Source organism: Equus asinus, chromosome 6 (assembly GCF_041296235.1).
Source record: "Equus asinus isolate D_3611 breed Donkey chromosome 6, EquAss-T2T_v2, whole genome shotgun sequence".
Lineage (NCBI taxonomy): Eukaryota > Metazoa > Chordata > Mammalia > Perissodactyla > Equidae > Equus > Equus asinus.
In genome coordinates this window covers 15,959,212-15,973,751 of record NC_091795.1, presented here as the reverse complement: position 1 = coordinate 15,973,751, position 14,540 = coordinate 15,959,212, and the positions used below count along the sequence as shown (strand labels likewise).

General features: G+C 44.0%; 1 protein-coding gene across 1 annotated transcript in view; it reads left to right on the top strand.

Annotated features, from left to right (window-relative positions):
• VWA3B (von Willebrand factor A domain containing 3B) overlaps window positions 1-10,772 on the top strand; it is a 190,129-nt gene extending 179,357 nt beyond the window's left edge. Inside the window, exons 26-29 of the mRNA XM_070512783.1 lie at window positions 481-578; window positions 10,174-10,404; window positions 10,475-10,502; window positions 10,575-10,772. Of these exons, the coding sequence (XP_070368884.1) occupies window positions 481-578; window positions 10,174-10,404; window positions 10,475-10,502; window positions 10,575-10,640 (423 nt within the window). The 3' untranslated portion in view covers window positions 10,641-10,772. The remainder of the gene's footprint in view (window positions 1-480; window positions 579-10,173; window positions 10,405-10,474; window positions 10,503-10,574) is intronic.
• Window positions 10,773-14,540: the final 3,768 nt, after the last annotated feature.

Sequence of the window (14,540 nt, the reverse complement as noted above, 5' to 3'; positions counted from 1 at the left end):
CCTGAGGAAGAGCCTCAGAGCCCAAGAAGGACCTTGAACGTACCCACAGGGCAGTGGGGCTCTGGCAACTAGATGGCATGGTCTGAGAGATGGACGCTAAAGACAGTTCTGATAGGAATTCTGGGAGACCCATGTGGCAATAGTTTTTAAGTCCAGGAAAGAGATGGCCAAGGCTGAAATAAAGATAGGGACCAAGGTGGTTATATGAAAGCATGGAGGTGTGCACGTGCACACGTGTGTCCTATGTGAGTGGACTTGGCAAATGATCCAGCATATGGAGAAATAACAGGAGTCAACGATGACTGTTATTCAGCATATGATTATCAAGCTAGACTCTGCATTTAGACTGCACTCTTCAGTAGCACCCTGAATGGGATAATGGCTCGTAGCTACTGTAATGGGTTGAGCTGGAATAAAATTACATCTGAATTGTGGATATTTGGGATTTAAATTGAGTGAACCCTTTTGGTGTTATTACAGGAATTCTGCCTGCGGAGTGCACTTATTAAGATCAGCCAGAACAAGTATGTTCTCTCTTGCTCTCATATAAAGTCACTCCCAATGCAGGACTCAAAAATGTAAGTGGACCCAACTTCTTACTCCCTGAATTTTATTGATATCTCTGCACTTTTCATTTGTTTCTGAGTTTTTATCCATGATCTCCAAAATACTTGGGGAGAAAAGCAGAGGTGGAGGACTTCCTACTTAAAATGTCATTCTGTGATCATTATTCCTTCAATGTCACACCTTTTAGCTGCTGGTCATTTGCCTGTCTGGTTCTAATTTCAAATCCAACATGATTTCGCTGAACTTTCAGAAAAGCATTCAATCCTGTCATGAATCTGAAGGAATTATTCCCCTTTTATTTGTAAGGATTCAAGGCCTTCTAATGAAGTCCTATATAAAGCGAAGGTTAGAGTAAGTTGCGACTGGGACCAATCCCCCGTCTGCCTCTCCCCTTGGCGGTAAGAGTAAGCTGCTGGCCCCGGCTTGCCCGTGCCCGGGTGAGGGTTGGGGGGTGGGTGGTAGTTTCCAGGGGCTACAGTGAAGCGAACACATTTTCATGTGAGGCGGTAGGATTGCTAAAAGCTGGAAAGGTGGATTAAAGCAAAGTCAATAAGAAAAAACTGTCCTAGAAAGCAGGCGAAAACCAAGTCCATGGGCCCAACAAGGGGCATCAAGGTTGGAGTGAGAGCCATGACCTTGGAGGTGAAGATGGGTTGGGGAAAGGGATCCAGGAAACCCTCATTAATTTCACTTGGGGTTTGTGGGTCATATTTGAGTGTCAACCGTCATTCTCCCAATGGCCTCACCTTGAGCTTCATAAACAGAAACCATCAGACATTCTCTCCTCCGCTTCCTGTCCCCACCTCTGGGCTTGTGGAAACCTGCATCTTTTTGTTGAAGTTCTTCCTCTCATCCAAGGCCCTCAGGATCTGGGGGCCTGTCCCCACAGCCCCGGTCCTTGCCTTGTCAGTTGTCCCTGGATTCTTCTCTCCTTTCTCCTTCACTCCTTTCCGTTGATTCATTTTCCTCAGCAAAAACCCAAGTTCGCCTCCTCTGTTTACACACGTGCATGCAAGTGTGCACACACACACAGAATCTTACCTAAATAGACCTCTCTTGGTTCTGCAGTGTGACCCACCACCCTCCTTTCCCTTCACTGCCCAGCCCCATGTGCAGTCTGCAGGCCTGATGTCTCCACTCTCTTCCCTCCTTCTGACTCCCTGAGCCTTGGATATGAGCTTTCCCTGACCCCTCTGAAGAAACTATCTCCAAGGGGCCTCTCGGGACCTCTCACACGCTCACACCAATGAACTCCACCCACCCCAGTGACTATGCTTGCTCTTTCAGTCCTATTTGACGGTGCACCACTCCTTCCTCTAAACCCTTCCTCTTGAGGCTTGTTGTGGCTCCTCTTCTCTCTGGATTTCCTCCTGCCTGATTTCGCCCCACCCGTTGTTTCCATAACTCCACTTACACTAAGGACCTCATATCTCCATCTCCAACCAAGACTGCTTCTGTGCTCTTGCTCAGAATCGTAGTCTCCGAGAGTGGGACCTGGGATGGGTTATCCTAAAAGCTGCCCAGGTGGCTATGATGTGCAGCCATGGCTGATAACCGCGGTGGAAAGAGCCTTGGAAATGAAGACTCGTGTTCGATCCCAGCCCCACCCTCACTTAGTTCTGTGACCCTGGGCAGGCTGTTTATCATCTCTGAGCTTGTTCCTCAGGGTAAGTAAGATCAGAGTGGTGTGGGGATTGGACATGGTCACGCCGTGCGTGGCATAAATAAAGTGGGTGCTCAGCACCTGGTGGGAATCATATTCTTTCCGGCCATCCCCCTGAGTGTACAGAACCTCAAACCCAGCACATCTAAAACTGAAATCGTAGCTCTCCACAAACCTGCTCCCGTCTCCACCTTCCCCGTCTCGGTTCACTGTTGTACCCACCAGTCACAGAGCTGTCCAAGCAGAAACCTGGTAGTCATCTTTGGCTTCTCCTGGTCCTTCACTCACCCCACCCCACTGGTCTCCAAGTTATATTGATCCTAACTCGAAAATATTTCCCAGCTCTGCTGGACTGGTGCTGCCTTAGTTCAGGTGCTCTCGTTCCCTGAGGGCTCTGCCTCCGGCCTCCTCCTGCCTCGGTCCCAGCCGTCTCCCATAAGGGATGACCAGAGGAATCTTCCTAACATGCGAATCTGCTCTTGCCCCTTGCCCACCTAAAAACCCTCCAGGGCCAGCCCCAGTGGCCTAGTGGTTAAGTTCAGCACACTCTGCTGCGGTGGCCCAGGTTTGGTTCCCAGGCGTGGACCTGTACCACTTGCCTGTCAGTGGCCATGCTGTGGGGGCAGCTCACATACAAAAAAAGAGGAAGATTGGCAGCAGGTGTTAGCTCAGGGTAAATATTCCTCAGCAAAAATAAATAAATAAATAAAAATAAAAATCGTTCAGAACCTCCCCCCACGCCCCTTCTGTTTTTCAAAAATTATTTTATTAAAGTCATATTGGCTTATCACATTGTGCAAATTTCAGATGTACATTTTTATATATCAGTTTCTGTGCAGACTGCATCATGTTCACCAGCAATAGTCTAGTTTTTATCCATCACCGTACACTTGTGCCCCTTTACCCCTTTCACCCTCCCCCGAGGCCCTTCCCCTCTGGTAACCACTAATCTGTTCTCTTTGTCCATGTGTTTATCTTCCACATGAGTGAAATCACACGGTGTTTGTCTTTCTCTGTTTGGCTTATTTCGCTTAGCATCATACCCTCAAGGTCCATCCACGTTGTCGCAAGTGACACAAATTTGTCTTTTTTGTGTCCATGCCCCTTCTTATCCTAGCTTAGCCTCTTGTCAGTCGAACCCAGGCCTGCCTTCCTGGCCTCACTTCTCCCTAGCCACCCTCCAGTCAACACTAACCATGCTAAACTACTTGTTGCTTTTTCCCCTCACCATGCTTTTTCAAGGCTCTGTGCCTTTGCACAGGCTAAGTATTCCCTCCCTGGAATGCTCCTCTTTGCCCATGGCCTCCTGGGGAACTCCACCACTGAACTCAGGCATCACCACCACTATGCGACGTGCCAGGACTCCAGCCTCCTATGCAGTGAGGTGATTCCACTTCACTGTGTAGAGGTTTTCATTACGGGAATGAATTTATTTATTTATTTGTTTGTTTGTTTGTTTTTGGTGAGGAAGATTAGCCCTGAGCTAACATTGGTGCCTGTCTTCCTCTATTTTGTATATGGGATGCTGCCACAGCCTGGCTTGATGAGCAATGTGAAGGTCCATACCCGGGATCTGAACCTGCAAACCCCAGGCCACCGAAGCACAGCGTGCAAACTTAAGCCATTGGGCCGGCCCTCACTACAAGAATTTTCCTTTGTGTTGAGCCATGTGCTTTCATGGCCATCACTCCTGTTAGGCATAAGTCCTTGAAAGCAGGGGCCAGATTCTATCACTTCTGAATCCTGGTTGCCGGGGTTCAGCTCACAGGATGTGCCCAATGACTATTTGAAGAGTGAAGCAATGAGCAAATGCTGGTGGGTGCCCACCAATACTCCTTGAGGTGTACGTAGTTCCATAGCGAATCTTTCCTTAGGTATGAGTACTGAAAATATATACTACAATCCTTTATTCCTTTTCTAGATGAGTTTAATATTTCATTTAAAGTAATAGCACATTTTCTGTTAATCTCAAAATTCTACTCAAACAATATGATATCCAAATTACAGTACTTTATAAAGGACTATGAATAGATATGGCTAGGTCTTGACCATTTTCACTAAACTCAACATTGTCAATCACTATTTCAAAATTAAAATTCAATTCTTTCTACGTTGAGAAAAGCCTTTAATTGTTTTCTATCTTAGTCCTACTGCGGGCCTTATTTAAAGCCCTTAGCTGCTAATTTTCTACCCTAGCTTCTAGGGCTTTCCACAGCAGAAGCGTTCCCTGACTCCCTAGTCTCCCCACCATAATTTCTACTGTTCTTTTCTCCAGCTGCCTGTCTGCTAGCAAGAGACTGCATTTAATTCTCCTAAGCAGAGGCCACATCCCCGCTAAGTTTAAGCTTAATCTCTCTCTGTTTCTGTAATCAGGGCTGGCGGAAGTGAGCACACAAAATAAAGGGGTAGGGCTTACTTTGTGTCTACACTGGGATTTCCCTGTGGCAGGTCCTTTCTCATCAGGAGCTCTTTCTCACTTACTTTATAAACGTGCCATCTCTTTTCCATTGTTCTTTAGGAAGTCTTCACACCGTTACACCAAATAAGACCGTTTCAAACAAAAAAAAAATCCCGGTGCTTTCTTCATGGGCTAATTAAACAAATGACCTATAAGTTGCAATGCCAACAGGACATATTTGACTAAATTTAATTTAAAAATATTGAATCCACTACAACCATCCACTTGAAGTTGGTAAGACAAGGGGTACATGGCCCCAAAGAGCAGGGTGGCCCGGGGCACCCGAAATCCAGCTCCCCATCCTTGGCTCCCCTCTTTTTCTTCCTTCTTGGGGCCTTCAGTTTGGGGTGACTGAGAGTATCTTCTTCAGGCCCTTCTTCTGGTTCCTAACTGAGGGTAGTGCACAGTAAAGGCAAGAAGGAAAGTATTTGGAGGGTGAAGCATTCAAAACGATTGAATATGGACACAGCTGATGCAAATTTTCATTTTCAACTCAAAATTTGACACCTAAATGATTCTTGAAGACTTTTAATAAGGTCAGTTTGCAAAATATGTTATCCATTTTGCTAAATTGCAAATAACTAGTGCTTAAAGGACAGAATTTTGGTATCACCGTGTTTGCAATGTGAAATCGAGTGAGGCTGTTACTGATTTTCTCTTTCCTTTGCTTCATGGCAACTGCGTTCTCTGACAGCACAGCTGGGAGAGAGGTATGTCGTCTAAGAGTGTCTTTGACAGAGGGAAATGATTGCTCTTGCCTTACGTTAATTCTGGTGGTGTCCCTGAGGTGTTTTTTTTAACATTTCATGGCATCAGAGATGTCTGTTCTGAGCGAAAATCTTCTCTAACCTGTCTATAACTTTCTCCATTTAGAGAACACACATGTGATTTCTCCCATGTGATCTTCTCAATAACTCCAAGATCAAGCAGACCAGAAGGAATTTCCCCCCATTTGGCATCCTCCCTCCTGGCCAGGCAGGGGAGGCACAGCCCGACTTCTTCCCTGACTACCTCCCCTGGGGTCCTGTTCACATCAGAAGGCTGTGGCATGCATGTGGGAAGCTCGCCTGGTGGGTTTGATGCTCTGGCTTCTGGTTTCCTCCAGTGAAGGGAAGTGCCTCTACCAGGCATTACTCAACCACCCACAGCCTGGGGACCATGTGCTCCTCCAGCTAGGGCACCTCTGGCAGCCTTGATCTGAATCCACACACCTGGTGCTGTGTATAACTGGCTGGACATCTCTACCAGTAGAACTGGAATCTATCCTCTATTCTTTTTCTTTTTCTTTTTTTTTTTGAGGAAGATTAGCCCTGAGCTAACATCTGCTGCCAATCTTCCTCTTTTTGCTGAGGAAGACTGGCCCTGAGCTAACATCCATGCCCATCTTCCTCCTCTTTATATGCGGGACATCCACCACAGCATGGCTTGCCAAGCGATGCCATGTCTGCGCCCGGGATCCGAACCAGCGAACCACAAGCCGCTGAAGCGGAACATGCGCACTTAACCACTGCGCCACCAGGCTGGCCCCTATCCTCTGTTCTTGACAGGCCCTTCTGTCAAGAGAAAAGCTCAGAAAAATTACCTCTGAGGCTCCTCCTTAAGAAGATTCACTTTAGAAGGAGTTTGATTTCTTGAAAAACTTAGCAACATTCTAAATGTGATCAGGAAAGCCAGATAGGACTAATCATTTTCTCTGTGCTCCAGAAAAATCACTGGGCACCTGAAGGAGGTTGTTGGGCACTGAGATCCTGAAGGCAAGGAGTGTTCTGCCCTTGATGTGTGCTTGTAATCGTGTGGTCTTGGGGACGTGCCTGTGGGTGAGTCTACAGGAGGGCAGACCCTGCTCCCAGGGTTCAGATGCGGTTTGTCTGGGTCTGGGGTCACCTGCCAGTTCCTATTACACAAAATATTAGCCTCTCACCCTCTCTCTTTGAGCAGTTGAGTAATTTTCCATCAAGCCATTTGGATTAGAGTATGTCCCAAAGGAAATTATACTTCCCATATTATTTAACACTCCTGCCTTTACTCCGCGTGGTGGCTTCGCATTGTCTTCCTGAAGCACTGATATTAAGCCATTGATTGAAACCTCAAGATTCAGTGCTGCCTCTGGCATTACATGAGATGAATCACTTCCCATAATCTCGCCCAGTCCCTACTGACTATTTTGCCCTTGGAAGGAGCTGTGCATCTGAAAGCGTTAAGCCTCTGTATGTCATTAGCTCCCTCGACCCTCTGGTCAGATTGGGAGCCCCATTTCCTCGGCTGGAGCAAAACGCTGAAAAACAAGCAGTTCAGCCATAAACCCTGTCTGTGAGTGTCCTATATTATTCAGGGGGACAAATGCCATTGCCTATTTTCAGAAAGCATGCTGTGGTGCCCTAGGGCCAGGGATGAGAGAACACAGAGTCACAGAGATTCGTTCACTCTGAGGGCCAGTGGTAACAATTTGGATGGCAATACCCCATCTTATCAGTCTCTCCATTTTCTGCCCCTTCCATTCTTAAAACTCAGAGGCCTTTTGGTCCTCATCAAACATCTGTCTGGTGCCTACCCCATAGGCCCTCCCATTCTTTATGTTCTAAGATGGCTTGCTGGCAGACACTTAGGGCAGAATAAAAGTGAGGCCTCAGGGAACCAGTGAGAACATGGGCAAGCTGGCAATGCTTGATCAAGCAAATGAGGTGGGTTCTGAACCAAGGAGAGCAGGGAGTGCGTGCTCAGCATGGTTCCAAAGTGGAACCAGCTACTTCTGAAGAGCCAGTGAAGTCACAGTGGCTTCCCGCACCTTCCTCCCCGTGCTCACATACACACATAGTCTGGGCCTATTTGTCATATTATTTGAACAAACTTGTAGCCTCAAATAATTAATAGGGCACTTAATTTAACTTGGTTTTAGTATGAGATAGGGCAAAAGAAGGCCTTGAAGGGCCAGCGCAGTAGCCGAGTGATTAAGTTCACATGCTCTGCTTCAGCGACCCAGGGTTTGCCAGTTCAGATCCTGGGCACGGACGTACACACTGCTCATCAAGCCATGCTGTGGCAGCATCTCACACAGAAGAACTAGAATGACTTACAGCTAGGATATACAACTGTGTGCTGGGGCTCTGAGGGGAAAAAAAGAAAGAGGAAGACTGGCAATAGATATTAGCTCGGGGCTGATGATCTTCATCAAAAACAGCATGCCTTTAAAAAAAAAAGAAAGCCATTGAGCAAGGCCTTTCCAAGCGTGCTGGTAGAGAATGTCCACTGGCTGGAAGTCGGGAGCGTGGCCACCCTCCCCTGTTCCTCAGAGTGGTTTTGGGCCAAGCGGAGTGAGGGTGCCTGGGGTGGGTGGATAAGAACTTTCCTGTCAGATTCACACCTACCCTTCCCCCGCCCACCCATACGGGGACATTTCCTTGAGGAATAGCTTAAACTTGGCCGGGCAGCATCTGCTTACTTGATGTAAAGCCCTTTCCTTGATTAAAATCCCAGTCTGCTTTTTATTCTAATTATGACCATGTATTTTTTTATTCTTCTTCCAAAAGCAATGAATAGTTAATATAATTTAGAAATTAAAGGCAAAAAGGATATAAAAACAATCCTTAGTCCCATATTTCAAAAGTAATCACCATTTATATTTTGATACATATCCTTCTAGACTGCTTTCTTGCCATGTTGATTCTTCTTCCTCAAAATAAAAATTTTTGTTTCTCCTTATTATTTATGACAGTTGCAAAAAGTTTTTCAAATGTGGAGAAAGTGACAGTTCCACTGGAATTCTTTTCCCTGAGGCAACCATTAACAGTTTGGTGCAATGGTTTCCAGTCATCTTTATGGATTCACAATCTTAGTAACAAAAATGAAAATGCGACGTACATGCCACATATAAGTGAGGACATACAGTATTTGTCTGTCTCTGTCTGACTTATTTCACTTAGCATAATACCCTCAAGGTCCATCCATCTTGTCACAAATGACAGGATTTCCTTCCTTTTTGGCTAGATAATATTCCGTTGTGTGTATATCACATGGATATCACACTTTCTTTATCCATTCATCCATTGATAGACACTTAGATTGTTTCCTTCTCGTGGCTATTGTGAAGAATGCTGTAGTGACATGGGAGTGCAGATATTTCTTCACGATAGTGATTTCATTTCCTTTGGACATGTACTCAGAAGTGGGATTGATGGATCATATAGTAGTTTTATTTTTGATTTTTTGAGGAATTTCCATACTGTTTTCCATAGTGGCTGTACCAATTTACACTCCCACCAGCGATGCAAAAGGGTTCTCTTTTCTCCACATCCTTGCCAACACTTGTTGTCTCTTGTATTTTTGATAATAGCTGTTCTGGCAGGTGTGAGGTGATATCTCATTGTGGTTTTGATTTGCAGTTCCCCGATGATTAGTGATGTTGAGCATCTTTTCATGTACTTCTTGGTCATTTGCATGTCTTCTTTGGAAAAATGTCTATTCAGGTCCTCTGCCGATTATTTAATTGGGTTATTAGTCTCTTTGCTGTTGAGTTTTATGAGTTCCTTATGTATTTTGAACGTTAATCCATTATCTAATATGTGGTTGGCAAATATTTTCTCCCATTCCATAGGTTGCCTCTTCATTTTGTTAATTATTTCCTATGCAGCAGCTTTTTGGTTTGATGTCCCATTTGTTTATTTTTGCTTTTGTTGCTTGTGCTTTTTGTGTCATATCCAAAAAATCATTGCCAAAGTCAAAGTCAAGGAGTTTTTTCCCTATGTTTTCTTCTAAAAGTTTTATGGTTTCAGTTCTAATATTTCCATTTCAAGTTAATTTTTGTGAGTGGTGTAAGATTGAGCATGTGGATATTCAATTTTCCCAGCACCATTTTTTGAAAATATCTTTTCCCCATTGAGTATTCTTGGCTCCCTTGTCAAGTATTACTTCATTGTGTGTACTGTATTTTCTAAATGGTAAATCCAGCTCTATGACTTCATAATCATACCTAAGTTTTGTCAATTAAATTTAAACAAAAGTCGTATTGTTTTTAGAGTTTGGGGACATTTTTCCCATAGTACAACTTAGAGTAATTAGAGAACCCTGAGGGTGTAAAAGAATGTCTCTATTGTACAAGCTCCAGTTCAGTATATCAAGAATGAACTGGACTGTGATGTGGCCAAGCTTATCATCTTGGGTTGGACAGGGATCAATTCTGAAGCACGCCAAGGGGCTTGTTGGTCAGGAGCTATTCCTTTACTGACTGACTTGATCAGGACAGAGTCCAAATGGTTAGATTCTCCATGCTATGTGAGGCTCCCACATATCAAAGGCCTGTGGAAATGACTTATGTGGAATAAAGCCCAGCCCAAACTTTCAGGGCCCACAGGACTCATGAGATCCATTCCTTGGGAAGAAGGATAAGAGACAAAGAGCTGAGTAACGCCCACGGGGCTGGCTTGGACATCTCTGTAGACACAGCAGCCATCAAGACCAGGGTAACCCTGATCTTTCTGTCTCTCTCTAGGGAGGATGTGGACACAAGGAACTCTACTTTCCTCGTACGGGCACTCAGAGAAGTTGACACTAGGGATTTACGAGAGCTGAGACAGGAGAACCCTAGAAGGAAGAAAAAGAAACCCGCCAAGAGGCTGCCTCTCCAGGAGATGGTGTCATTGGACTCAGACGACTCTTCTCGTGGCATCAGGTCCCAAGAATCCTACCACAAGAAACACCCCAAACCCAAGGTGGGAGGGGGGTGACATCGTTTATTTTCAGAACACCCTGAAATCTCTCTCAAGAATAGAGCATTTGAGATCACTCCCCAGTTTCCAGGGCAGTTTAGGTCCCAGTAAAGCAAAAACTCTAACACCCTTAAGTAGGGCTGACATCCACTTCCCCAGAGAAGGTCCTCAGCCTGGGGTCTAGGAGGCAGCCAGCCACAACATTGCCGCCACACTTCCACCTCTAGCACTTCCTGCTCTGCCCTCATAGAGCCACCCACAGCAGCAAAAGGCTGAAGACCTTAAAACAGTCCAGTGGCAACCGTGTTTAAGAAAGCCAGCGTTCCTCCAGGGCTGCCCACACCTCAGCCACTTGACACTGTGACAGTTGCTCCTCTGCTGAGACAAGGCCACCCTTGATTCTACCTGTGCCTTCCCTGTTTCTAAAAAAGGTGGACTCCCCTGTCATCTCCCACCCGGACCTCCTCCCTGTTTGAGCTTATTGGTTCCGGCTTTTCCTGACCATTCATCACCCTAGTATTTTCCCTGTCCTGACAAAACTGCCCTCAGTCCTCTGGTAGACTCTCTGCACCCAGAAGTTTCATCTAACAGATTACTGTCATAGGATTTTCAGATTTTCTGAAAGTCTGTGCAGTTATAAGCCAAGCTTGCAGTCTTGTTTTAAATTGATTATCTCATCTGAATTAGAGATTTTATGCTTAATGTTAGAAATGAAATTAAGAACTAAGAACTTGTCTGAGATCTGTAAGACTGAACATTCCCTATTTTATTGTTTTCCGGAAGTTTTAATAGAGCTCTCCTTAATTATTTTTGTCTGTAGTCTGTTGTAGGTACCTCTAAGTGAGCATGGATCCAGAATAAAAACTCTTACTTTGAAAACATTTCAAAACTATGGATTGTTTATTTGTTACTGTTGTCTTTGGACACATCTCAGGAATGACGTATAAAAGTGTTCAATTCTGTTCATTAATTTCTTAGTGAAATTAGCGTCACTAATTTCAAAAATGAAATAGCTCTCCCAAATTCTCTTTTTCTAGCCAGTAATGGCCCCTAGATAATAACAGGGTGCAGACTATTAATAAGAAAAATGTTGGATGCTTTTTGCAAATGGAAAAAATACAGCAGCATTTTCATACTTCAAAAATTTGCAACCTATTGAAAGTGGTGCTTACGTTCTGAAAGCTGGGGAGTCACCAGGGTTAGGGAGCAGAAATTAAAGAAAGAATCCACTTCCAAAAGTTTGAAAGAAAAAGGAGACATCAGCTCAGCATCAAGCTAAAAGCAGTAATGCAGTGAGGAAGGAGTTGAGGAGGGAGAAAATGATCCACAACGCAGAGGAGGACAGTGTGTGGGGAGGCATTCTGCCCCCCAGAACCTAGAGGTTCCTTCCAGGCAGGAAGCTCTGGAGCAGTCATCTGGTTTTGTCTGCACAGTGGAGAGCTGGTGGGGTAGGAAAGAAACCGTTCATCCAGTCATAGTCATTCATTCAGGCATGCATGCAGTCATGTAAGCCTGCATGCATTCATTCGATTGTTCAACAAGCAACTGAGGGCTTCAGAGAGATACTATCAGACGTTAGGAAAGTAGTTACCTTCTCTATTCTGCCTCTCTTCATCTCCACTTTATTTTTGGACCAATCACTGTTGTCTGGTTTTGGGGGATGAGCAGGGAGGAAAAAGTACAGGACAAATATACATAATAATAGTTTGTTGATATAACAATGCATGATATGCTCAATGACATTAAGTGATATATTCAATGTGTTGTCCTTTATTGGCAATGCCCAGTTCAGTGTGCTGGGGAAAACTATAATCACAACAGTATATTTCCACTTCCAGCCGATATGGAATAACAAGAACCAAATTTCACCCCCAACCTCCACCTCACCTGAAACAGCTAAAACACCTGGTAAAATGTGTGCAATCATAGTTTCTAAAACATTGGACATAGTCAGTGAAGTACAGTGATCTCGGAGAAATAAATGAGTGCCCAGCTTACTGCCCGGGGACAGTTTCCAGGCTGCAGCAAAGGGAGCAGGAACTCAGGGAGAGCCTGGCAGCCTCTGTGAATGGAGGAGATGGAGCTAAGATTCTGAGGAGACGAAGGCAGCTGGAGTCCACAGGAGAGAGCACTGGAGAGGAGAGAGCTACACAGAAAGAACTCTGGAGATCTGCAGAGAAGCCCCCTTGAGTCTTCAACTCTGTACTGATCAGTGCATAGCTGTGAGGAAACTACTCAAGCCTGGGGAAGGAACCTCCCAAAAGAGAGTAGAAGGAACAATTCCTATAGCTCACACAGGGCTGAGAATATTTCCTGTTTCTTCCAATCGGAGAAGAAAAACTCATTATTCACGGATCGTCAGGTAGAATACTCAGAAGAGGTTTACCTCAACAGTGGAGCAAAATTGGCCTTAGACTAAACGTTTCTCTGGTCCCATCTAATAAAGCTTAAAGGAAGGCCCTGCGATAATCAAACTGTCTGCAAGTAACCTGTGTCCCAGAACAAAGCCAAGAATGTCTGTAGGGATAAAAAAAAAGTATCCCCCACCCGATAAAGTAAAATTCACAGTGTCTGGAATCCAATCAAAGATTACCAGGCATGTGAAGAAGCAGGAAAATATGCCCCATAATGAGGAGAAAAATCAATTGAAATTAACTCCAAAATGGCATAGATGATGAAAAGTACCAGAAATGGTTACTATGTTGGTATATATAAAAGACTATTATCTTATTATTTAAATGTCTTTTAAAGCTAGTTGGCAGTATAGGGTAATGGCAGTGGTGCACTACTGCATTTCCATCTACCCCTCAACATGCATCTGTAGGCATTGCCTCAGGTGATTTGTGTGTTTGATTTTCACTGAATAAATCTACACTTTTAGCATATGCCAGAAGAAGTAATAAAAGGGGCTCACTCTGTTTTTTTTAAAAAAGTAATAATAGCTATGTATTCAGATTTTATGGCCACTCTATATAACTGGCCTGGACCAAAAGCCAGGGATGGGGCTTCAGGATGGAGTGATTGATAGTCACATAACAACTGTGTGGAATGGGTACAGAGTGACTCCCTGAAAGAGAGAGATATGCTCTTACCAGAAGAAAGAGAACAGATGTTCAAGAAGAGACTGAATGACCACTCGAGTGATGTAGAAAAGATCCATGCATCAAGCAACAGACATTACCTCTAAGTTCCTGTTCAGCCCCAGGAGTCTGTGGATCAATGACCTGGTCCATTACCAACTCACAGCAGTTCCACGCAGATGAAAAACTGTCCTTATAAAAGCGGGGAGGAGCTGTAGTCAAGATAATTTGACAAGAGAAATTACCTAGGGGAATATAATTGAAAAAGAAGTAAAATTATATTTGCATATGATAAAAGAGTATACCTGGAAAACCTGAGAGAATCAGTGATAACACTAATTCAAACAATAAAAAGAATTCAGTGAGGTGGCAGAATAGAAATTTAATATACAGAAATCAGTAACTTTCATATACACAAATCATGATCAATTCGAAGATATAGAGAAAATCTCATTTACAGTAGTAACAAAAAAATAAAATACAGCTGATTCTCATTATTCATGGTACTTATGTTCTATAAAGTCACCTCTAACTCTGAATTTAGCAAATACTGAATCATTGCTCCTAGGGGAAATACAAGGTTAGTTTCCTGCAAGCCTGTAGTCACATCATTTTCACCAACTGATCAGTACACAACCTTCTTTTATGTGTGTTTCTGTTTAAAGACACCTTATTTAATATATATTGATTTATTAACATAGAACTCATAGGCAACAGCACTGTAACTCATGCCTGAATAAGTTTATCTAACACATGTTTTCTTGGTAAGGCACATCACAGGCTTCTTGCACTTAGGAATACTAGAGAGCACTTCAACACTACGTTGGGGGTCATTTTAATCAGTGAAATCATTAACAGTAAGCAGAAAAATGTGAAAAGTGTGGCACTAAATATGCTATGAGAAGGACACTGTTTTACAGGAGAGCTGAAACAATAAAGCAGTCATGTGACTCAAATTTTTCGCCACTCTGAGCATACACATATCTGCAAAATGCCTTGAGCATTGATTTTGGAGTTAAAAATAAATTTTAGTGAGCAGGTGAATTCAGAAATAGTGAATCCATGAATGA